Source organism: Silurus meridionalis, chromosome 28 (assembly GCF_014805685.1).
Source record: "Silurus meridionalis isolate SWU-2019-XX chromosome 28, ASM1480568v1, whole genome shotgun sequence".
NCBI classification, from domain to species: domain Eukaryota; kingdom Metazoa; phylum Chordata; class Actinopteri; order Siluriformes; family Siluridae; genus Silurus; species Silurus meridionalis.
Genome location: NC_060911.1, coordinates 9873976 through 9898235, shown reverse-complemented (window position 1 = coordinate 9898235; position 24260 = coordinate 9873976). Strand labels below are relative to the sequence as shown.

Below are 24260 nucleotides of genomic sequence, written 5' to 3'. Positions count from 1 at the left end.
CCTTTAAAAAAAAGGCCTTGTAATTGTATTTAGTGCACCTATCACAAATTAACAGGCGTCGCTGTAACATCTTTACTACGAACTCACATCCAGGTCTGTACTACAGAATATGTTTAAAAAAAAAAAAAAAAAACGGTTTATGATTTTCCTCATTGCATCATTTCTGCTGCTCGTTCCAGGTTCACGCCAGACTTCACGTCGTCGTGGGTGATTAGAGATTTAACGTTAATAACAGAGCGTGGCTCTTCCTTCCCCTTCACCCTGAACGTCACCCTGCCACATCACATGCTCCCGCTGTGCGCTCAGGTCGTCCCCGGGCCCAGCTGGGAGGAGTCCTTCTGGGTTGTTACGCTCATATTCACCTGGTTAGACACACACAAACTCCTACGCACAATTCTAGCACTGTTATAAAGATAAAGTGTGTGTAATAACATGTTTCTCTGCTGCTTTGTTTGTTGTGTGAAATCTGGACAAAAAGAAAATCTGTTTGTGTGTCCAGTCTCGGAGATTCACCGAGGCGGCAGCGTGCGGCGGATCATCCTGCAGCCGTGGAGACGAGGAGTGTGTCAGTTGCATATACACCCACTGAACACAAACCTGTCACCTCCTGCTTCTCATCAGGTATGTCCAAGTGTGTGTTTATTTATTTCACCATTTCCAGCATAGTAACGGCAAAATTACCAATTATAATCCAGACACCTGATGCAGCTTCTGTGACAGCTTACATGCGATTTATCCTCTCGTTTTCTCAGGAATAACTTGACGGTCTTTGACCTGGTGTTGATAAAAGGATTTGGAGCGAAGGAGCTCCTACGCGTTGGGGAAACTCCCGGTCCCGGCGTCGCTGCGCTTTTAACGTTCCCCAGTCCACCCTGATGGAGTGCAGAGACGGTAAGAGTAACACAGTAATCGCTCAGCTTAAAAACTCCACTTGCAATACAGTGTGTTTGAATCCGCCATTTTGACATCCATGTGTCTCTTAGGTTTGCGCAATCACCTCAGCAAGCCACTGTTCGCCATCCAGAAGAGTTTTAAAGTGGAGAATGCAGGCGAAGCTTCCTCTGACCGTTATGTCCATGAACATTAACGGCTATAAGTGCCAGGGTTTTGGCTTGAGGTTCTGCAGTGTCGGTCCTTCCGCATCGACTACAACTCCTCCTCTGAGATTACAATAGCGTAGGTTTACACATGCCTTCATGTACACATGCCTTCATGTACACATGCCTTCATGTACACATGCCTTCATGTACACATGCCTTCATGTACACATGCCTTCATGTACACATGCCTTCATGTACACATGCCTTCATGTACACATGCCTTCATGTACACATGCCTTCATGCCTTCTATATATATATATATATATAATGAATAATCACAAAACGGTTTAGAAAATTTCAACTTTTGCAATGTTCAAAAAACTCATTCATAACTCAATGTGAAATAGCAGCAAAAACTCACATTGATAAAGAACAGTAAACCAAATATTAGGATTATTGCACTATTTAAGGACCTTTTTTATTTTTATTTTATAGCATTTTAAAAATAGCATCATAACTTTATAAACTAGTTTTCAAAGACCAACATCAAATTCATTTATGCAAAAAAATAAATTACCGCACCCAGTGATTTTTGTGCACTGAAGTCAGGTTGAATATCTGAGGTGGATATGCGAAGGACAGCACACAAATTATGATCACTGAGAGAGGCTCTGGATTTGGATCTGGAAATCTCTACATTCTTTATCAGTTTTTCTTTTTTTAATGTTAGTTGACATATATAAGGGCTAAGAGCTAATTTCTTGGAAGCTGTCCAACACATTGGCTGAGGGCATAAGCGCACCGATGAGTTGATAATAAAAAAAATAGTGGCCTTTAAAAAAAAGGCCTTGTAATTGTATTTAGTGCACCTATCACAAATTAACAGGCGTCGCTGTAACATCTTTACTACGAACTCACATCCAGGTCTGTACTACAGAATATGTTTAAAAAAAAAAAAAAAAAACGGTTTATGATTTTCCTCATTGCATCATTTCTGCTGCTCGTTCCAGGTTCACGCCAGACTTCACGTCGTCGTGGGTGATTAGAGATTTAACGTTAATAACAGAGCGTGGCTCTTCCTTCCCCTTCACCCTGAACGTCACCCTGCCACATCACATGCTCCCGCTGTGCGCTCAGGTCGTCCCCGGGCCCAGCTGGGAGGAGTCCTTCTGGGTTGTTACGCTCATATTCACCTGGTTAGACACACACAAACTCCTACGCACAATTCTAGCACTGTTATAAAGATAAAGTGTGTGTAATAACATGTTTCTCTGCTGCTTTGTTTGTTGTGTGAGCAGTTTCTCGCTGGCCGGAGTGTGTCTCATGGCCTTCCACCAGGCTCAGTTCATCCTGAGAGAGTTTTCCACTCCAACTCCACGCAGCAACCATAACTCAAACCCCCGTGACAACAGCAGCCATAATGCTCCCAATAACACCAGGTAAACACTTCAAGTCAAGTCAAGTCAAGTGGCTTTTATTGTCATTTTTACTATACACAGTGGTACACAGTACACAGTGAAATGAAACAACGTTCCTCCAGAACCCTTATGCTACATAAAACAACAATCACAGAAACAGAAAAACACAGGGCCAAGGACTAGCAAGTGTCCTCGCCACATAAAGTGCATGTGTGCAACCTGGTGCAAACAGTGCAAGACAATACAGGACAGTGCAAGACAATACACAGAACACAAAATAGCTCTGCCAGTAAACGTGTTGTAACGAGACAGTGAACAGTAGCAAGAATGTAAACAAAATATTGTCAACAAAATATTGTGCAAAAGAGCAAATAGCAGCAACTTAGAAAAGATGTGCAAAAATGGCATGTAAACAGTTTATGGTAATGAAGTAATGTAGTGTGAGTGGTACTGAAGTCATGAGTGTGCGAAGTAAGTACGAGTGTGGGGTTGTACAGATCAGTCACATAGTTAATAATAAAAAGTCCATAATTTATCAATCAAAGTTTTAGGCTTTAAAAAGTCTTATAGTCACCATAAATAATTTAAAACGGGTCTTCATTTTTTCGAGGTCCATGTAACGCTACCTCTTATGCTCATTGAAATGCTCATGCAGTACTTTAGAATGGTTTTTTTTTGTTTTTTTGTTAGTTTTCGTGGTGTTGTAGTTCTTTCTTTTCAAAGTCCAAATATAATTTACTGTATTTTGACTACAAATAAGACCAACATGCAACAGCCAATCAGCTTTTTGTTACTGGTGCGAATCTCTCTTGGAATGTACCACAGACGTAAACCAGATTTTATTTTTCAGCTATGGGGAAGTGCATGTTTAGCGATACTTGGCTTGAAAAAAAAATACATTTAGGACTTGGTTAAGATCAGTTGCTTACAATGTATTTGTGTGTGTGTGTTTGTGTGTGTTTGTGTGTGTGTGTGTGTTCTCTAAAAACTCTTTTTGTTCTGGATGTTTATTTTAATGTTTAAGTACTTTTACCTGCTCCTCACTGCCCATTTATGAAACGTCATAGTGATTAAAACAAACATTTTAAAATGTAGATTTTTTTTTATAATATTTTGTTTTTGTGTTCTTTAAAGTATTTATGCATCTTTGACATCTTGTTTATTTCCTCCTTCAGTAAGGGCAAAGCCAGCTGCAAAAGCTACTCCGACACAAGCCACACCTCGGATAAAGGGAAGGGGCGGGGCTCTACGGCCTTAGCCAATGGGACAGCTCGGTCCCAAACCTCCTCCAGGAAGAGCTCAGGAGGCTTCTCCCAGCCTCAGAAAAAACAAACACGAGTTTCGTTCCTTTACAGATACAAAAGCAACTGTGCAGCCAACTCTAGCACTGTTAATGCTAATTCTAATCCTCCAATGGATGAAGAGAGAGAGGAACAGACATACGAAACCGACCCTGACCCTGAGGTCTGTAATGACAACAGTAATGACGACGCTTTAATCGACTCTGTGCTCCACGTGGAACAGAAAGAACAGATCCGGGAGGAGAAAACGATGCCAGGAGATATGTTTCCCATGGAAACGCTTCCTGGATTCCCTGAAAGCATTACAGCCAATCACATGCCTCAGGCTCATGCGGATGGACAGGTGGAGAGCAGGTGCAGCCGAAGGAGGGACGAGGAAAAAAGGGAAAACCTGGACACTCAGGTATGCAGTTAGATCTATATCTAATGTGCTAATTCAAGAAAAGCTAAAGCTAAAGCCTGTTCTCTTGATTTTCTGGTGTCTAGCTGAGAGACTGCGAGGTCTCTCAGAAGAAGAGAGTGGAGGAGTCTGAGCTCACAGTGTCCACCTCCAACACCAAAACGAAGAAAAGCTCAGGAAAGAATCGCAGGAAGCCTGTGGAATCCGGCCCGGGGTGAGCAGATCCACGCACATGACTGTCCTGACTAAGCAGACTCCAAGCAAGAAAAAAAAAATCAAACAAACCAAGAAGAGCGTAGATTCTTTTTTTTTTTTTTTTTTTTTGCACTCTAAAAATTCTAAAAAAAACTCTAAAAAAAACACACAAGCTTCAATGATACAAACTAAAAATAGGCTGCCATCTTGGAGGTCGTCATGATCTCTTAATGTTCATTTCATTTCGTTAAAACCTTTTTGCCACACCGTAGTAGAGGTCAACCGATTAATCAGCACCAATAGTTGCCTGCCGGAACTATCTGCAAAAATCGAGATAGTTTTTCCTGGCTTCCGGTTCGTTGTCATTACGAGAGCGGCCTCTACAGGCGAATTATTGACACCGCATGCTGTTTGTTTTTACACGACTCTGCACAGAGAGTGCTATATTACATGAGTTATTTGAAATGTATCAATTATATACTTATATTTATTAATTCATATATTCCTATTTATTTCTTTTGGCACATTTTCATGATTCAGTCCTTTTTTGGTTTGTTTTTGTTTTTGCTATAAAGTCCAGTACTATTTTACATGAAGTGTTATGTATGTTTTTTTTTTAATCCAGTATCCATTTTAAAAACTATCGGTTGATAAATAGGTTATCGGTAAAAGCTACTATCGGTCGACCTATACACTTTAGGCTCTAAGTCACAATTTTTATTTATTAATATCCCACATGTAGTGTGTTTACTTTAAAAGTGTTCGCTTAGAGTTAAATTATCAGTTCTGAGATTTACCCTCAGAAAGCTACAAATAAACCTTTCTGTGTTGCATATTGCGAACCCTGTCTTCTATTCATTCATGTCACTGATGGACCTGCAGGCTTCCGGATAGCAGCACTATGATGATGACGGCGATCGAGAGGGAACCCGAGTACAGAGAACCTCGTAACACAGCTCGAACCCGTAACCACTCGGCCAGCGTGAAGCTGGAGATCCCCAAAACGGTTGCAGCGGTGGACAGCCCTCTTAAACATAATGGTACGGAAATTCAGACAATGCATGTCCTGTTTTAACACACTTGTATCCTCTTTTTTTCTGGGAAGTGTTTTATGTACTTATGTACAGCAAATTACACTGTGTGTGTTTCTCTTCAGGCGTGTGCTCGGCCAGGCCTCGGCGGAAGGCCCCGGAGCGACGACTTCAGTGGGAGTCGGGCTCGATTCGGGCAGCTCATCGGGTAGCGTCAGGGCCAGCAGGGGATCATGGGGCAGCTGGAGCAGCGTAGAAGGAGAGAAAGACCCCAGCAGAGCACGACAGAGTGAGAAACACAGACACAAAAAATCTGAAATTATCACACAAACTACCTTTGATGTACTTTTGGCTGCTTTATTAAAAAGTTGTTTCTGTGTATCTGTATATGAGAGTGCATTAAAATACCAAACACAAATCTATGTGTTTTGGAATTGTGTACCAGCTAGAGTGTGTGTGTGTGTGTGTGTGTGTGTCTGTTCTGTGTCTTAATTGTAACGTGTTTTTTTGTTTTAGGAGATCCAGTACAGTACAACATTTACACGTCCGACCGTGATTGTTACCCGCCACCACACTGCACCTTTAAAACTCAAAGGTAAAAAATAAACATTGCCACAATTTATACAGTTTGTGCTTGTTTTAAAAATGTACAGAGATGTACAGATCCTCTTGCTCATACATTACTCTCTAATGACGTTTACATTTCATACAATTTCCTTTAACAATGTTAACGTGGTGTGTGTTACAGCATGAACAATCTGTACGTGAACCCTGAACCTCCTGCTCTCTCACAAAGCTTCGCTGACATAGCTGCAGGTTTGGACAGAAGCTCAGGTGAGAGCCAGTTGCGGAAATGTTTGTACATAATAACGAAATGACAAGTGATGGCAAATTCTGATTATAAACTTTGAACTGTTGCTGTTTCCCCAGAAACGGGCGGTGCATACATGCCAGAGGAGACATGGTCCGCTCCTTCTGTTCCTCTCACCAATGGTTTCAGGTACAACATGCCGGAACCACGCAGCGCCTACAATCAGAACTCCAACTCCAACCCCTTTACTGGTGCGGCCCAAACACAGCACAAATCACACACTCATTTATCACACTTTATGGTATGAATGAATTGATACGTAAATGGATTTAAGGACACGCCTGTGGTTGATGTGTAGATGAGTAGAGTCAATGGGAAATAGTACATTTTTCCAGTACCGATAGCTAGGGTGGTCTGTACTTGCCGATAACCGAATAATCAACCATTTTTTAAATGAATACTGGATAAAAAAAACAATAAAACAGTCCTGAACTTCATGAAAAAAAAAAAAAAATACTGAATCATGAAAATGTGCTAAATAAAAAATGTTCATAAATGATAATAGAATTATAATATAATATTCATAAATATAATTGTAATTCAAATTCTATTTGTCACATACACATTCATACAGAGTATGACATATAGTGAACTGCTTTTTACGACTGTCCAATTTGTAAACATGAAAGAAATACAATATAAAGATTAAAAAAAAGAGTAAAGTGACGTAAAAGTAAATAAAATAAGTATAAAAGTATATTAAAATATAATCTGACTGTATAAATAATAAATCATATATTATAATTGATAAATGTACTACAGCGCACTCTGTGCATCGTGCAGCCTCGCGTGTTAAAACTAACAGCATGTGGCGTCAGCGATTCCCCCTAGTGGCCACTCTCGTAATGACAGCGGACCTTTTCAGCCGCTCCAGCAACTGACGCCACCTGGGGAAAAAATCTGTATGGATTTTTGCAGAATAATCGGCAAAACCAGCAGAGAGATGATGGTTGGATATAAATAGATAGGAAGATGGGTGTAAGTAGATATGTATTGAACGACAAAGAGATCTGGGAGGAATGGGTTCTGGGGAGGTATTTGGAAGGATTGATGGATGCTTGTTCAATGATTGGATCATGGATGGATGGATGGATAGATGGATTGTAGTTGGATTGATAGATGGATGGAAGGGTAATTAAATACATGTGTGATAGATTACTGGTTTGATAAATGGATAGATGGATATGAATAGGGCTATGATTGAAGGTTGTGTGTGTGTGTTGATCTTATGTTATTTTCTGCTCTTTCTCAAAGTTTCCTGTGGAATAACACAGTCAGTCAATGCAGCAACCCGTATTCTTCTTATTGCCCCCCAAATAACTACAGGCTACCAGGTGATTCTCTCTCTCAATCTCTCTCTTTTTAATACATTTAAAATTCTGTTAAATCAGTATATAATATTTCATAATACTTCGTTTGTCTGTCGAAGGGAATGGAAATTACCAAAACAGCTTCCCGTGCCGTGAAACTCAAACGCAGGCCGGGTGGAGTAAGGAAACACCACATGAGGCCACTTCATCTTGGGACATGACCAGCTGCGTGGGCAGCAAGGTGAGCTTCCAGAATATTCTACTCCTGTAAATGGTGCATGCCCTGTAGCTCTCCCTCTCAATCGTAATATCATTCACATTCATTTGCATCTCATTTGCATAAACCACTCCCCATTTAAAGGAGCAAATTCAATAGAGAGAACACAAACAGAAGGAAGGAAGTTATACCTCTCTCTCTTTTTTTTCATTCTCAGCCATATTTCTCAGGCACTCGGAGTCTATCACCCATCTCCTCCAGTCTCTTCGGCTCAATCTGGACTCCTCAGAGCGAGCCGTATCAAAGAAACTTTCACGCCGAACGCTCCGTGCCCACCTCTCCGGTGTCTCCCTTCACTCCAGAGCCACATTCCTCTAAGCACTTCTCCGGCTTCAACCCGTTTGGCCCCCACATGAACCTGGACATCTGGAACAACTCGGCCTCGAACCGCAGCTCCAACTCTCAACTCTCCAACGACTCTGGATACTGCGCAGACGCTTGACCGAGCAGGCCCGGAACTCCGCCCACTGCATAAGGGAAACGCCGAATACGAATTATAAGAATGGGGTTTTATTGATGACGGAGGAAAAAATGTGAATGTTCTGTTCTGATTTCTGTTCCATTTTTTCCTCGACAGGATTCTGTTTGTGCAAAATTTAAGCTTTTCGTTGTATATTTTTCTAGATGTTTTGCAAACTTGACCATGAAAAATAAAAAAAAGGTTTTGTACTCGGCTTGTCCTCATTGTATTTTTTAACACATTTATTAGAAAATAGATTTGGAGGCATCTGATCATTTAAAAGAGGAACAGACATACGAAACCGACCCTGACCCTGAGGTCTGTAATGACAACAGTAATGACGACGCTTTAATCGACTCTGTGCTCCACGTGGAACAGAAAGAACAGATCCGGGAGGAGAAAACGATGCCAGGAGATATGTTTCCCATGGAAACGCTTCCTGGATTCCTGAAAGCATTACAGCCAATCACATGCCTCAGGCTCATGCGGATGGACAGGTGGAGAGCAGGTGCAGCCGAAGGAGGACGAGGAAAAAGGAAAACCTGGACACTCAGGTATGCAGTTAGATCTATATCTAATGTGCTAATTCAAGAAAAGCTAAAGCTAAAGCCTGTTCTCTTGATTTTCTGGTGTCTAGCTGAGAGACTGCGAGGTCTCTCAGAAGAAGAGTGGAGGAGTCTGAGCTCACAGTGTCCACCTCCAACACCAAAACGAAGAAAAGCTCAGGAAAGAATCGCAGGAAGCCTGTGGAATCCGGCCCGGGGTGAGCAGATCCACGCACATGACTGTCCTGACTAAGCAGACTCAAGCAAGAAAAAAAATCAAACAAACCAAGAAGAGCGTAGATTCTTTTTTTTTTTTTTTTGCACTCTAAAAATTCTAAAAAAAACTCTAAAAAAAACACACAAGCTTCAATGATACAAACTAAAAATAGGCTGCCATCTTGGAGGTCGTCATGATCTCTTAATGTTCATTTCATTTCGTTAAAACCTTTTTGCCACACCGTAGTAGAGGTCAACCGATTAATCAGCACCAATAGTTGCCTGCCGGAACTATCTGCAAAATCGAGATAGTTTTTCCTGGCTTCCGGTTCGTTGTCATTACGAGAGCGGCCTCTACAGGCGAATTATTGACACCGCATGCTGTTTGTTTTTACACGACTCTGCACAGAGAGTGCTATATTACATGAGTTATTTGAAATGTATCAATTATATACTTATATTTATTAATTCATATATTCCTATTTATTTCTTTTGGCACATTTTCATGATTCAGTCCTTTTTTGGTTTGTTTTTGTTTTTGCTATAAAGTCCAGTACTATTTTACATGAAGTGTTATGTATGTTTTTTAATCCAGTATCCATTTTAAAACTATCGGTTGATAAATAGGTTATCGGTAAAAGCTACTATCGGTCGACCTATACACTTTAGGCTCTAAGTCACAATTTTTATTTATTAATATCCCACATGTAGTGTGTTTACTTTAAAAGTGTTCGCTTAGAGTTAAATTATCAGTTCTGAGATTTACCCTCAGAAAGCTACAAATAAACCTTTCTGTGTTGCATATTGCGAACCCTGTCTTCTATTCATTCATGTCACTGATGGACCTGCAGGCTTCCGGATAGCAGCACTATGATGATGACGGCGATCGAGAGGGAACCCGAGTACAGAGAACCTCGTAACACAGCTCGAACCCGTAACCACTCGGCCAGCGTGAAGCTGGAGATCCCCAAAACGGTTGCAGCGGTGGACAGCCCTCTTAAACATAATGGTACGGAAATTCAGACAATGCATGTCCTGTTTTAACACACTTGTATCCTCTTTTTTTCTGGGAAGTGTTTTATGTACTTATGTACAGCAAATTACACTGTGTGTGTTTCTCTTCAGGCGTGTGCTCGGCCAGGCCTCGGCGGAAGGCCCCGGAGCGACGACTTCAGTGGGAGTCGGGCTCGGATTCGGGCAGCTCATCGGGTAGCGTCAGGGCCAGCAGGGGATCATGGGGCAGCTGGAGCAGCGTAGAAGGAGAGAAAGACCCCAGCAGAGCACGACAGAGTGAGAAACACAGACACAAAAAATCTGAAATTATCACACAAACTACCTTTGATGTACTTTTGGCTGCTTTATTAAAAAGTTGTTTCTGTGTATCTGTATATGAGAGTGCATTAAAATACCAAACACAAATCTATGTGTTTTGGAATTGTGTACCAGCTAGAGTGTGTGTGTGTGTGTGTGTGTGTGTGTCTGTTCTGTGTCTTAATTGTAACGTGTTTTTTTTTGTTTTAGGAGATCCAGTACAGTACAACATTTACACGTCCGACCGTGATTGTTACCCGCCACCACACTGCACCTTTAAAACTCAAAGGTAAAAAATAAACATTGCCACAATTTATACAGTTTGTGCTTGTTTTAAAAATGTACAGAGATGTACAGATCCTCTTGCTCATACATTACTCTCTAATGACGTTTTACATTTCATACAATTTCCTTTAACAATGTTAACGTGGTGTGTGTTACAGCATGAACAATCTGTACGTGAACCCTGAACCTCCTGCTCTCTCACAAAGCTTCGCTGACATAGCTGCAGGTTTGGACAGAAGCTCAGGTGAGAGCCAGTTGCACGGAAATGTTTGTACATAATAACGAAATGACAAGTGATGGCAAATTCTGATTATAAACTTTGAACTGTTGCTGTTTCCCCAGAAACGGGCGGTGCATACATGCCAGAGGAGACATGGTCCGCTCCTTCTGTTCCTCTCACCAATGGTTTCAGGTACAACATGCCGGAACCACGCAGCGCCTACAATCAGAACTCCAACTCCAACCCCTTTACTGGGTACGGCCCAAACACAGCACAAATCACACACTCATTTATCACACTTTATGGTATGAATGAATTGATACGTAAATGGATTTAAGGACACGCCTGTGGTTGATGTGTAGATGAGTAGAGTCAATGGGAAATAGTACATTTTTCCAGTACCGATAGCTAGGGTGGTCTGTACTTGCCGATAACCGAATAATCAACCATTTTTTAAATGAATACTGGATAAAAAAAACAATAAAACAGTCCTGAACTTCATGAAAAAAAAAAAAAAATACTGAATCATGAAAATGTGCTAAATAAAAAATGTTCATAAATGATAATAGAATTATAATATAATATTCATAAATATAATTGTAATTCAAATTCTATTTGTCACATACACATTCATACAGAGTATGACATATAGTGAACTGCTTTTTACGACTGTCCAATTTGTAAACATGAAAGAAATACAATATAAAGATTAAAAAAAAGAGTAAAGTGACGTAAAAGTAAATAAAATAAGTATAAAAGTATATTAAAATATAATCTGACTGTATAAATAATAAATCATATATTATAATTGATAAATGTACTACAGCGCACTCTGTGCATCGTGCAGCCTCGCGTGTTAAAACTAACAGCATGTGGCGTCAGCGATTCCCCCTAGTGGCCACTCTCGTAATGACAGCGGACCTTTTCAGCCGCTCCAGCAACTGACGCCACCTGGGGAAAAATCTGTATGGATTTTGCAGAATAATCGGCAAAACCAGCAGAGAGATGATGGTTGGATATAAATAGATAGGAAGATGGGTGTAAGTAGATATGTATTGAACGACAAAGAGATCTGGGAGGAATGGGTTCTGGGGAGGTATTTGGAAGGATTGATGGATGCTTGTTCAATGATTGGATCATGGATGGATGGATGGATAGATGGATTGTAGTTGGATTGATAGATGGATGGAAGGGTAATTAAATACATGTGTGATAGATTACTGGTTTGATAAATGGATAGATGGATATGAATAGGGCTATGATTGAAGGTTGTGTGTGTGTTGATCTTATGTTATTTTCTGCTCTTTCTCAAAGTTTCCTGTGGAATAACACAGTCAGTCAATGCAGCAACCCGTATTCTTCTTATTGCCCCCAAATAACTACAGGCTACCAGGTGATTCTCTCTCAATCTCTCTCTTTTAATACATTTAAAATTCTGTTAAATCAGTATATAATATTTCATAATACTTCGTTTGTCTGTCGAAGGGAATGGAAATTACCAAAACAGCTTCCGTGCCGTGAAACTCAAGCGCAGGCGGGTGGAGTAAGGAAACACCACATGAGGCCACTTCATCTTGGGACATGACCAGCTGCGTGGGCAGCAAGGTGAGCTTCAGAATATTCTACTCCTGTAAATGGTGCATGCCCTGTAGCTCTCCCTCTCAATCGTAATATCATTCACATTCATTTGCATCTCATTTGCATAAACCACTCCCCATTTAAAGGAGCAAATTCAATAGAGAGAACACAAACAGAAGGAAGGAAGTTATACCTCTCTTTTTTTCATTCTCAGCCATATTTCTCAGGCACTCGGAGTCTATCACCCATCTCCTCCAGTCTCTTCGGCTCAATCTGGACTCCTCAGAGCGAGCCGTATCAAAGAAACTTTCACGCGAACGCTCCGTGCCCACCTCTCCGGTGTCTCCCTTCACTCCAGAGCCACATTCCTCTAAGCACTTCTCCGGCTTCAACCCGTTTGGCCCCCACATGAACCTGGACATCTGGAACAACTCGGCCTCGAACCGCAGCTCCAACTCTCAACTCTCCAACGACTCTGGATACTGCGCAGACGCTTGACCGAGCAGGCCCGGAACTCCGCCCACTGCATAAGGGAAACGCCGAATACGAATTATAAGAATGGGGTTTTATTGATGACGGAGGAAAAAATGTGAATGTTCTGTTCTGATTTCTGTTCCATTTTTTCCTCGACAGGATTCTGTTTGTGCAAAATTTAAGCTTTTCGTTGTATATTTTTCTAGATGTTTTGCAAACTTGACCATGAAAAATAAAAAAAAAAAGGTTTTGTACTCGGCTTGTCCTCATTGTATTTTTTTAACACATTTATTAGAAAATAGATTTGGAGGCATCTGATCATTTAAAAGCGGACAAACTAAAACATACTGTTCTTGAACATGGTTTGGATATGTGCAGAGGAGGGACAAGAAGAATGCTCAGGATGGAGCCGCCAGAAAGGAGGAAAAGAGGAAGACCAAGTAGGATGTTTATGGATGTGGTGAGGGAAAGACATGCAGGTAGTTGGTTTGTAAGAGACGAATGATCCGTTGTGGCGACCTCTAGTGGGATAAGCCAGAAGTAGAAGTTCTTGTCATTTATAAATACTATTGTAGAGCTCATAATTAAAAAAGAAATTGTCTTAGTCAAATCTCGAATTGAGAATAATCAATGGTCATTGTTTCCTACAGACATTCCCCTGGAAATACATTCATTATTAATGTGCAAATGTAATGTGTGTTTTATAACATAAAAATACTGCATGGCAAAATTATGTGGACACCCGATCATCACACTCCTATGTGTGTGTTAAACATAAAATTTAATATGAAGTCATTTGCTTTTATAATAACTTCTACTCTACTGGGAAAACTTTCCACTACAGGGGATGATGTAGGTTGATGAGGTCTGGGGTCAGCATGCCACAGTGTTTTGGACGAAGTACATAAACCATGTAGTTGAGTAAAATTATAGATACAGTAGTTAAAATGTGACTCCAATAAAAGTAAAAATGTCCATTTAAACTTTTACTTGAGTAAATGTACAAACGTATGTGCCTTCAAATATACTTGATTTCCAAATTACTATGATTTATTATGGCTGTAACGCTCATCTGTTACGCTAAACACAACAATCTATTAATAAAAGAATATTAAAGAGTCAAACACTGATATTTCTTAAAATTATGAGCACTTTTTCTTACTTTGTGGAACACCTTTGGGCCTTTAAGTTCAAGTAAAGTGAGCAGTGTTGTACGACTGTGTACAACTTTGTGGCAAAGATTTGGTTATTTAATTAAAAAAAATACATATTGTTGGTCATGGGGGTGCAGGGGTGCACATACTTTTAGGTAACATTTTCCTTTTTATTATACATATACATATATTTTTGCCTACTCTTCTATGCACTTCCTAAATGAAACACTAGGTGGAGCAAGACGAAGACACACATACATGCGCGCACGCACATTGACGAGCGCGCACCGGAAGTAGAAAGCAATCACTTCCTGACTGGTGTGTTTCTCAGAGTACCGTGTGGATTTCCTTTGACTTTTTTCCGCGCAAAGTTCCTGCGTTGAAGATTGAAAACAAGCACAAACATGACCGAGGTTAGTCCTGTCTTGCGTTTGAGTGTATTTTCTTACCAGTTCTTAACACATTTGGGTAAATTAGTTATCACTCTTTAGCCGGTTAGCTAAGCTCGTGCCTGGAAAGAATTGTAACATAGCGGGCGCGCGCGCGCTGGATATTACCTTTATAGTAATAAAGAATAAAGGAGTATATGATTATAAATACAAATTTCTCTTATCTTACTACAACCTGAACGTATTAACATTTTGTATTGCACTTTCTGTTGCGTTAATAGACACTCAGGCTTGTTGGGGCGCTGTTAACCCATGAGTCTGTGCATAAACAAAGCAGGACTGTATTTGGACGGGGTTTGGTTTAACATAGAGAGCTAGGGCCCAGGAAATGACAAATAGATGTATTTCAAGTCTTGCAAGAAAAACCACCCTCTATACATTGTATAGAAATATTCCACTGAGGATGTACTGTACTGTAACTAATCAGCAGTTTACTCCAATGGCTCAGGACCACAGGTTACAGGAAGTTTTCGTGTTAAAGCCCCTATTATTTAACAGTACACCTTAACAACTATGGACCTGTAATAAATGTACATTTGGTGCCACCCAGATGAGGATGAGGTTCGCTTTTGAGTCTGGTTCCTCTCAAGGTTTCTTCCTCGTTGAGTACTCTATAAATACAAATACATTACATTGAATCACTGTTTTGTATGGTTCAAAAATGTACTATTGTAAAAAACAGACAGACATGAAGTCTCTCCATATGAAAGGGTGAAAATATGATGCTCTGAGCAGTGGTGGTTCAGTAGTTAAGGCTCTGGGTAACTGATCAGAAGGTTGAGGTTCAAGCCCCAGCACCACCAGTTTTTCTGTTGGGCCTCTGAGCAAGGCCTTTAACCTTAAGTGCTCCAGGTGTGCTGTACCAAGACTGACCCTGAGCTCTGACCCCAGCTTCCTGACACTCTGTGAAATAGAGAGGTGGAAGTTCAGTGGTTAGGGCACTGGGTTACTGATGAGAAGGTTGAGGATTCGAGCCCTGGTATTGCCAAGCTGCCACTCTTGGGGCCCTTGAGCAAGGCCCTTATTTCTCGGTGCATCAGGGCTGTGTGGCTGAATCTGTGCTCTGACTCGAGCTTCCTACACCACTGGGTTCTGTGGGAAGAATAAAGTGTTCTAAACAGTAAATTATTAAATATTATATACATTATATATGCAAAGCTATTAGGCATCCTATTTTTTTAAAGGAGAATTCTGTGTTCTGAGACAGATGTTTATGACTTCTACCCTGTTGAGGCACTGTTACAGCTTTCCAGACATTTTGGTTTGCAACCAGAAAACAGTAAAATAATTAATATTGCTGCTTCTTTGTGCCAAAAAAAAACCCTCAACCAAACGGAAGCAAGCTTGACATCTCCAGAAACACAGAGGCAGGTTTTAATCCATGCTCAGCAAACTTACCAACTTTTCTATTTCCTAATGCACAAAGTGTATATCTGACTAGTATTAAAGAAGACAAAGCCTATCGTCCTATCTTTATGCTTTATGTATTTATTTGTTTTTATAAATAATAAACATTTTCAGTATAGTATGTCTTGCAAAGGTATATTTTTGTGGTACACATCCAAGTCCGTAAAATCAAAGAGGTGCTTAAAGTGCGATTAGAATCAGTACAGTTGAAGCAGCAATGAGCAGAGCATATCTTGTTCTGGATGGGTGATTTTTGTAAAGAGGTATCCGGGATAGAAAGTCATGAAGCAGCTATACGTGAATGACATGCTAATATTTAGAAAAATAATGATGAAAGGGCTCTGCCACCATTATGGGAAATAACTTTGGTATTCCAGGATAGTGATTGTGTATAAAGTAATGTTTTTAAAGTAAAAAAAAAAAAAAAAGGTGTTAAACAGATGGCTGAAAAGCGTACATAAAGTCTGTGTGTTGACTGTGTGTTTGGGTACTTCTATGTAGGTACTGCCTAGCTTTTATTCTGCTGAACAAAGTCGTCTTATTGGATATCACATCCCTGGATCCTGAACTTAATTTGTTTTTTTTACTTGATATTTTAACTTTGTTGATGATTGATAATATTTGACCACACCAGTTGTCTCAACAAATACTGACTTTGTTTTATTTATTCCTGTTTACTGTTTAGTATTCATATAAAGTTGTCTTAATAGCGTTTCATAACACTCTTTGTTCAGAAAGCTTATCCTGCCTGTTTAATTTCTATTCTTTTACATTCAGGAGGTGCAGAAGCACTCGGTGCACACGTTGGTATTCAGATCTCTTAAGCGAAGCCATGACATGTTTGTGTCCGATAATGCAAAACAGGTCTCTCTGGACGAAAAGAGGTGAGTTTAGTAACAGCAAGGAAAATGGATAAATATTCAGATGATATGGAAAGCATTTTAATACGATGTAATCATTTATTTTAATAAACAGGCCTGGATGGTTTTGATGTATATATATTTACGTATTAACGATGAGCTTTGTGCATTGGTATTACAGTCATAACCTGAAGATGTCCGTCAAGCTGAGGACGGAGTACAGCCCGGTGTTGCACATGCCTGTTCTTAAAGAAGGAAAAAGCAGAATCCTGGATCCGTATGACACTTCTGGGTACACATCAGTCGGTAAGTGTGAATGCTCTTAAAAAAAATTTTCACAACCCCTAAAACAGTCACAAAATCGTCAAATGTAAAAACATTTGAAGCTCGGAAGTGAATTATTGTATTTATAAATTTTTTTGCTTGTAGAATTGTTGAGTTGTTTGTGCTTTGAAATTTTATATACAAGTGGTCATCGGGTTACTATTTTCCGATCTTACGACGACGATAGCGATACGAAAACAGACACTGAAACAGAGCGTGTCCGGCTCTGTCCTCGACTCGCGAACCACTCGTGTTAACACGTGCATATATACTGTAAAGTTTATACGTTAGTGTAAATTGCTCTGTTTTGCTTAGTTATATACTGTAATTTGTTAAATTATTAACAATTTAGAGTATACTACACCATAATGATCATTCTTTAAGATTTACTGGGTAGGCTAGGCCATGTCTCGACTTAACAAAAAATTCAAAGTGAACTTAGACATCATAGCATAGTTCAATCTGGCCTTTGTCCTGTTAGTCACTGTGTTTTTTTTTTTTTTTGGGTTTTTTTTTTGTCGTAATGTGTTTGGAAATTCTATGTGTTGGGTTGAGAAGTCACTATACACCAATGCTCCATTGTCTGTTCACTGTGCTTATTGTGTAGCTGCTACCGTAACCACTTTACCTAATAGAAATGTTAGAGGTTTTCTGTCTGTGTTTTTTTCAGAACATGATCCAGAGTACCTGATCACAGGAACACATCCATATCCATCTGCCCCAGGTACATCCTAAACATTGAGGCTAATGGCTATAACATAGCGTATTGTATTTTATGTGCGTTACCCTAACACAGAGTGCTTATGATGTTCAGGAGTTTCCCTCACTGCTGACACTCAGTTGCAGAAGATGCCAAGCGAAGCCGCAGTTCACTCTCTGGCACTGGCTCTGCCTCCTTCTCAAGCAAGGTACACACAAGCACACAATAACACACCACACACACTTTGCAAAATACTCCCCGTAAAAGGAAAGACTGCTTTGTCTAATTCTGTTGGTGTGTGTGGTGTAGGCAAGACATGGCTCGAACTGCAGCGAGTGTAGGAGACATCCACAGACACGCCGGAGCAGCAGAGCGATCCCAGCCACCACAACACGCACTGGTGAGCGTATCATGTTCCTTTTTACTTCTATAATTCACTGAATTAAGATGCATACACGGGCAAAATAAATGTAAAATAACGCCATGTCATTTGAATACTTTCTTTTTGTGTGCAGTCATTAACGGAAGCTGGAGGGATGAAGAATTCGGCGCTGATCCCCCGGAAAGCTCCATCCATGCCCAAACCACAGTGGCACCCGCCATGGAAACTCTACCGGGTGAGAAGAGTGTTTCAATGGATGAAACCTATAACTTCCTCAGTTTATGACCTAAACATGCAGTTTTAGTTATTTACACTTGGTTTTGGACGAGTGGACGAGTATTTCGATTTGGACGATTATTTCTGTATCAAATCCACTCCTTCCATGAAGGGTGGAATTCCTTGCAATGGCACTTCTCCTGGATGAGCACCCACACGGTAACCAGCGCGAGAGCAAAAGCACTCCCGCCACCGTGCTTCATTCGGTTACGCCACAGCGCTGCACAGGATTCGCCCGAGAAGAAGTGTGTTTTTGGATGTGAGGGAAGGAGAACCTTGTTCAGGACTTACCATGTCGACATGTCCTGCTGTAGTCGTAGTTGCTGCTGCTGTTTTTGATGTTCAAATTCAACTTTTTAGCTCTGCCCATGGCACGCCTCCAGGAGCTTGGCTGTCTTCAAACAGAAGAGTGAAGCTGTATCTGTCTTTTAGAACTCAGATCATACTAAAGACTCTTTGTATGTATAAAGGATGCAATACTACTCTATAGGTAATATGAGACAAGGGCTGCTGCTATCGATTATTTTAGTACTCTAGTATTCTAACGAAAAATCGAGTAATTGGATAAGAAGTACTTTTTCTTTATTAAACAGCAATACTACATAAGAGAGAGAAAATAAAACAGGCCTGAACAAGTAATTTGTTTTTCTTCTTAGAGAAATTTTTATTTTTGTTGTTGAAATTGCACACAAGAATATAACTAAATCCATTTAGTGCATTTAATTGCTGCATTACATCATAATACAGTGCTTTCAAAAAGTCCCTTTACAGTGGCAGATGTAGCGGTGGTTATGGAAAATATTTTTTAATGAAACTCATTATGAAACTCGTTTATTTATTTATAAAATCTCACACAGTTTCACGACGTGGTTTTCTTGTCTCCTCTTGAAATCTCTCTCACACTAAATCAGTCGGCAGCTTTAAGAACATGCTCCACTCCCTGCTCTACACGGCTACTGAAGAGGAACTTGTTGACCGCACTGTATATAAATAAAAATATATTTGAAATTAATTTTTTTAAATGGTAAACACACTGTACAGTGTTTTAGTTTTGAATCATCCCAAACTTTGAAACCTAACTGCTGTTTTCTTCGGCCTGAATCTTGTTGTTTTGTCCCTGTTCCTCCATTTATCATTCTGCAGCATTTTTTTTTATCAGTAATAATGGTCTGTGGGGGAAACAGTGCACGTATATAGTTAAATGGCTTAAACAAAGCATCAAGGCAAATTAATTTACATTTTTGTTATCGAGTTACTCGAGGAATTAGTTGGATGTTCTTTACATATCTAATATTTCTAATCTTAAACATCAGGAGCAACCTGGAATGTAAGTCTGGGTAGGAGTATATTCCACTATATCGGTGACCTGAAAGTGTTTGTTGTGTGTGTTTGTGTGTGTTTGTGTGTGTGTGTGTGTGTGTGTTGCAGGTGATCAGTGGCCATCTTGGCTGGGTCAGATGTTTAGCAGTGGAGCCTGGAAACCAGTGGTTTGTTACTGGATCTGCAGACAGGACCATAAAGGTTTGGATTATGAATCGTAATCTTAAAAAGGACTCGTGTGTTTTAAATGTATGAGTACAGAAAAAAAAACCTCAAGACTTCAGCTTATTCGTCGTTACTCAGTGAAGTTGGATAATGTAATTTACTGGGTCAGAAATTTGCATTAAGTTCCATGCGTATGATTGTAGAAATGAACTAATGCACCTTACTGCTAATGGAATATGTATATAAATATAGAATATAAAGTAACAAAAAAATCAAATTATTATGCCCTAAATAGTCTTAAATTTGCTGTAAATTTGTAAATGATTTTGAACAGTGAAATGCTCCTTGCAGCACTGTTTTTATTCATTTATTTATATTTTTGACTACATATGAGACCAATATGCATTAATCTCTCTTTGATAGTTTCACAGGCATAAAACGAATTTTCTTTTTCAGTCATGCCAAAGAGCAAGTTTAGAGATACTTGGCTTGAAATTAATTAAAATTAATTTAGGGATTGCTTAAGGCCTGTTGCTTACAGCGTATTTGTGTGTGATTTTTATGTTGTGATATACAGTAAGTCTTAAATTTCATTCTTAATGGTCTGAAAAAGGTCTTGTATTTGACTTGGTGAAATCTGCAGAAACCCTGTAATTAAAATTTACATTTTTTTCCTGCATGAACTTGTGTGATGATGAAGGAGGTGTAATGTTAACTGTGTGTGTGTGTGTGTGTGTGTGTGTGTGTGTGTGTGTGTGTGTGTAGATCTGGGACCTGGCAAGCGGGAAGCTGAAGCTCTCTCTAACAGGTCACATTAGTACTGTAAGAGGAGTGGCTGTGAGCTCACGCAGCCCGTATCTGTTCTCTTGTGGAGAGGACAAACAAGTCAAGTGCTGGGATCTGGAATACAACAAGGTACACCACACACACACACACACACATTTGCAGCTGCCACACGATGTAACCGACCCGCGGTGACGAATATATGATCTCGACGGTTTCTGCAGGTTATCCGTCACTACCACGGTCACCTGAGCGCCGTTTACGGCCTGGACCTCCACCCCACCGTCGACGTCCTGGTGACATGCAGTCGTGACGCCACAGCCAGAGTGAGTCACACACACACGCATACCTAAGATCATTATTTTACTCTTTGATGAGAATTTGATTGTGGAACGAGTATTTTACATGGGATGATATTAATTTAGATTGTCATTTGTGTATGTTGCAGGTCTGGGACATTAGAACCAAAGCTAACGTCCACACTCTGACTGGTCACACCAACACGGTCGCCACGGTGAAGTGTCAGAGTGTCGAGCCTCAAATAATCACAGGTGAACACCTAGTACTCTTCATAGTGGAGGTCGCTTAATAGTAGATTTTACCGGGAGCTAGGTTGGATTGTACTTGCTGATATCCGATTAATCAAACGATCGTTTTTTTATTGGATTCTGTGAAGACATTTAAAGATGCCCATTTTGTGATGGCCACTAACCCACAGTGTGGGTTGGTCTCTCAAAAAGCATCGTCTGTAGAGAGATAAGATTATTCTGTACTAGACTCGTCCAAGTAAAGAATCTTCTTTATAATTAATGGGTGATGCTTATTTGGATCTGGATTGTAAACCAGAATACATCAGTACAGTGCCTACAGATCTGATTACTCATTAAAGTGGTTGTTTTGTTGATTCTGTGTTCCAGGCAGCCACGACACCACCATCAGGCTGTGGGATCTGATTGCTGGGAAGACAAGAGCCACGCTCACCAATCACAAGAAATCTGTGCGAGCATTGGTGCTGCATCCACGACAGTAAGCCTCCTGCATTCATTTTTTATTTTTTTTTGGTGAGATTTTAAACTGGGCAGAACCACCGATATATATTAAAAGCCATACTTATCAGTTTGTGTCATAACTGTTTGGAAATGAATTGTCTAAAAAAAAAAAAAAAAAAAACATTACAGATGAATTCCAGTTGCTTTGGAGCATTTCTTGTATCATCTTTCATATTCGCAAACCAGTGCGTGCATTTCTTAAAACAATTAGTACAAACAGCACAACACATTGGATTTCTTTCAAACAGAAAATACTTTTCTCAAAATCCTTATTTAATCTCTTAAAATTAAGTATTTGTGTCAATGTCAAAGTCCTTTTGTTCACAAAGATCACAAGTTTACATGATCGTCAAAATGTTTAGTCGTGTTATCAATATGACAACGAAATCGTTTGGATCAAAATAATTGAAAATGCACAAGGCTAAATTATGATGAGGCATCTATGAATTTCAACAGCACGAATGTACATGTGTGTATGTGGTATATTGATTGCAAGAGACCAGACAGGATTCACACTTACTGTACTGTACTAGTGTTCGTACAGTTTCCTGGTTGTTCATCCATTTTCGGAAATTGTTCTTCTGTTTTGCTCTGTGCATCTGCTCGCCAAAAAAAGTTCACGAGATTCACCTTTGACCTGTTTTGGAGGTCCACTAGTTGATCGTCGGTCGATCTGATGCCAGACACTCGCCATCAGTGTAATTCCAGATTTGTCTGCTCAATTCTAAACACGTTTACAAAAATATTTTTAACACAATTTAAGCTTAGATGATAACTGGTTTAACCATTTTGCATTTAATGACTTAGGCTATGAACTGATGCTGAGATGTTTTGGGGGTTAAAACTATTCAGTATAATATATTTTGATCAACATGACAAACAATTGATCATGTATTGATTGATAATAATTGTTTAAAGCAACTAAAAAAGTGACTGCACAATGTGGAGGTTGAACAAGTAGTTTTGAGAATTTCGTTTCTGGTCTGAGAAACGCTCCAAAGCAACTGAGAAAAACTCTAACAGCTTGTGTCTGATTGCGGGTAACTCCTTTTCTTCCTGTTTCAATGCAGATACACTTTTGCTTCTGGATCTCCTGACAACATCAAGCAGTGGAAATTTCCGGACGGGAACTTTATCCAGAATCTTTCGGGACACAATGCTATCATTAACACACTTGCAGTGAACTCTGATGGAGTTTTGGTGTCTGGAGGTTTGCATTATTATTTTTTTTTTCTCTAATAACAAGAAATTGAATTTTTAATCAAAAATAGAATTTATAACATCCTTTCTTTTTGTCTTTGTGTCCCCGTTCAGCTGATAATGGTACCATTCACCTTTGGGACTGGAGGACCGGCTATAATTTCCAGCGAATCCACGCAGCCGTGCAGCCCGGCTCTTTGGACAGCGAGTCTGGGATTTTCTCCTGCATGTTTGATCACTCAGAGAGCCGCCTGATGACTGCCGAGGCGGACAAAACCATCAAAGTGTACAAGGAGGACGACACAGCGGTGAGCAAATCTTATCTATTTAATCATTATACACAATAATCCCTAATGCAAGACAGTTACTGGCAGAGTGTAGGCCAAAATAAATTCTATACACCATATGGACAAAAGTGTTGGTCTACACTGTAGACTAATATAAAAAACATTTTAGTGATGAAAACAGGCAATAAATCCTGATCAACTTTTATTAAATGAAAATGATTTTTTTTTTTCAATTATTATTATTGGAAACCATATTCAGAACACTATCGTCCACCTAAGCTTATGTTACTGATTATTTTAATATTTGTGTTTCAGACAGAGGAATCCCACCCCGTCAACTGGAAGCCCGATATTCTCAAAAGGAAAAGATTTTAAATTCTTCATCATTGTATTTTTTTTTTTTATCTTTCTTAATTGTTTTTTTACACCACCAAACTCTGCAGTTTGTTTTTCACAAAATGTTAGATTGCAAAAACGTGTAATTCAGACTTCTTGGTCTCTTGCTGCAAAATCTTTTACATTTTTTTCTTGCTAAAGGTAAAGTTTTTTTTCCCCCACCTCAATTCTGTGCGCTATCATGAAAAACTGTTATGGGCGTAGTTTGAATGTGAAACAAAAGGCTTTATTATTGTTTGTAAATAAGTTTTTGCTTGCATCAGTGCTCATACTTTCTGCAGGGAAGGTCATTAAAGCTCAATTTGCAAGAATTTAAAATGCAATTTCCTGATTTTTCATCATAAATGCAGCCCTTTTTTTTTTTTTTTTATGAAGAAAAAGAAAGCAATTGCCACTGTCTGAATAAAGTATATCTGAGATTTTTGCATGTAATCTTGACTCATGAAAGACAGAAGCATGTAAAGCAGGAGCATTAGTCAAGTCAAGAGGCTTTTATTGTCATTTCTACTATACACAGTAGTACACAGTAAACAGTAAAAACGAGAAACGTTCCTCCAGAACACTGGTGTTACACT

General features: G+C 39.6%; 3 protein-coding genes across 3 annotated transcripts in view; all 3 read left to right on the top strand.

The window, feature by feature from the left end:
- LOC124381286 (transmembrane protein 131-like) overlaps positions 1 to 8513 on the top strand; it is a 54522-nt gene extending 46009 nt beyond the window's left edge. The window contains 13 exon segments of the mRNA XM_046842753.1: positions 180 to 365; positions 2340 to 2480; positions 3635 to 4163; positions 4247 to 4374; positions 5238 to 5395; positions 5512 to 5571; positions 5574 to 5675; positions 5903 to 5981; positions 6135 to 6220; positions 6317 to 6448; positions 7511 to 7591; positions 7687 to 7808; positions 8002 to 8513. Coding sequence (XP_046698709.1) covers positions 180 to 365; positions 2340 to 2480; positions 3635 to 4163; positions 4247 to 4374; positions 5238 to 5395; positions 5512 to 5571; positions 5574 to 5675; positions 5903 to 5981; positions 6135 to 6220; positions 6317 to 6448; positions 7511 to 7591; positions 7687 to 7808; positions 8002 to 8286 — 2089 coding nt within the window. The 3' untranslated portion in view covers positions 8287 to 8513.
- Positions 8514 to 8975: 462 nt separating this feature from the next.
- Positions 8976 to 12402, top strand: LOC124381287 (transmembrane protein 131-like). Its single transcript, XM_046842754.1, has 8 exons — positions 8976 to 9067; positions 9917 to 10074; positions 10191 to 10355; positions 10587 to 10665; positions 10820 to 10905; positions 11004 to 11136; positions 12196 to 12274; positions 12367 to 12402. The coding sequence occupies exons 2-8, from the start codon at positions 9936 to 9938 to the stop codon at positions 12400 to 12402; spliced, it is 717 nt and encodes a 238-aa protein (XP_046698710.1). The 5' UTR covers positions 8976 to 9067; positions 9917 to 9935.
- Positions 12403 to 14364: 1962 nt separating this feature from the next.
- Positions 14365 to 24003, top strand: plrg1 (pleiotropic regulator 1). The gene is made up of 15 exons (XM_046843536.1): positions 14365 to 14500; positions 16721 to 16827; positions 16985 to 17109; positions 17798 to 17851; positions 17942 to 18035; positions 18137 to 18227; positions 18343 to 18444; positions 19914 to 20006; positions 20736 to 20885; positions 20978 to 21079; positions 21202 to 21304; positions 21671 to 21779; positions 22873 to 23012; positions 23117 to 23310; positions 23605 to 24003. The coding sequence occupies exons 1-15, from the start codon at positions 14492 to 14494 to the stop codon at positions 23662 to 23664; spliced, it is 1533 nt and encodes a 510-aa protein (XP_046699492.1). The 5' UTR covers positions 14365 to 14491; the 3' UTR covers positions 23665 to 24003.
- Positions 24004 to 24260: the final 257 nt, after the last annotated feature.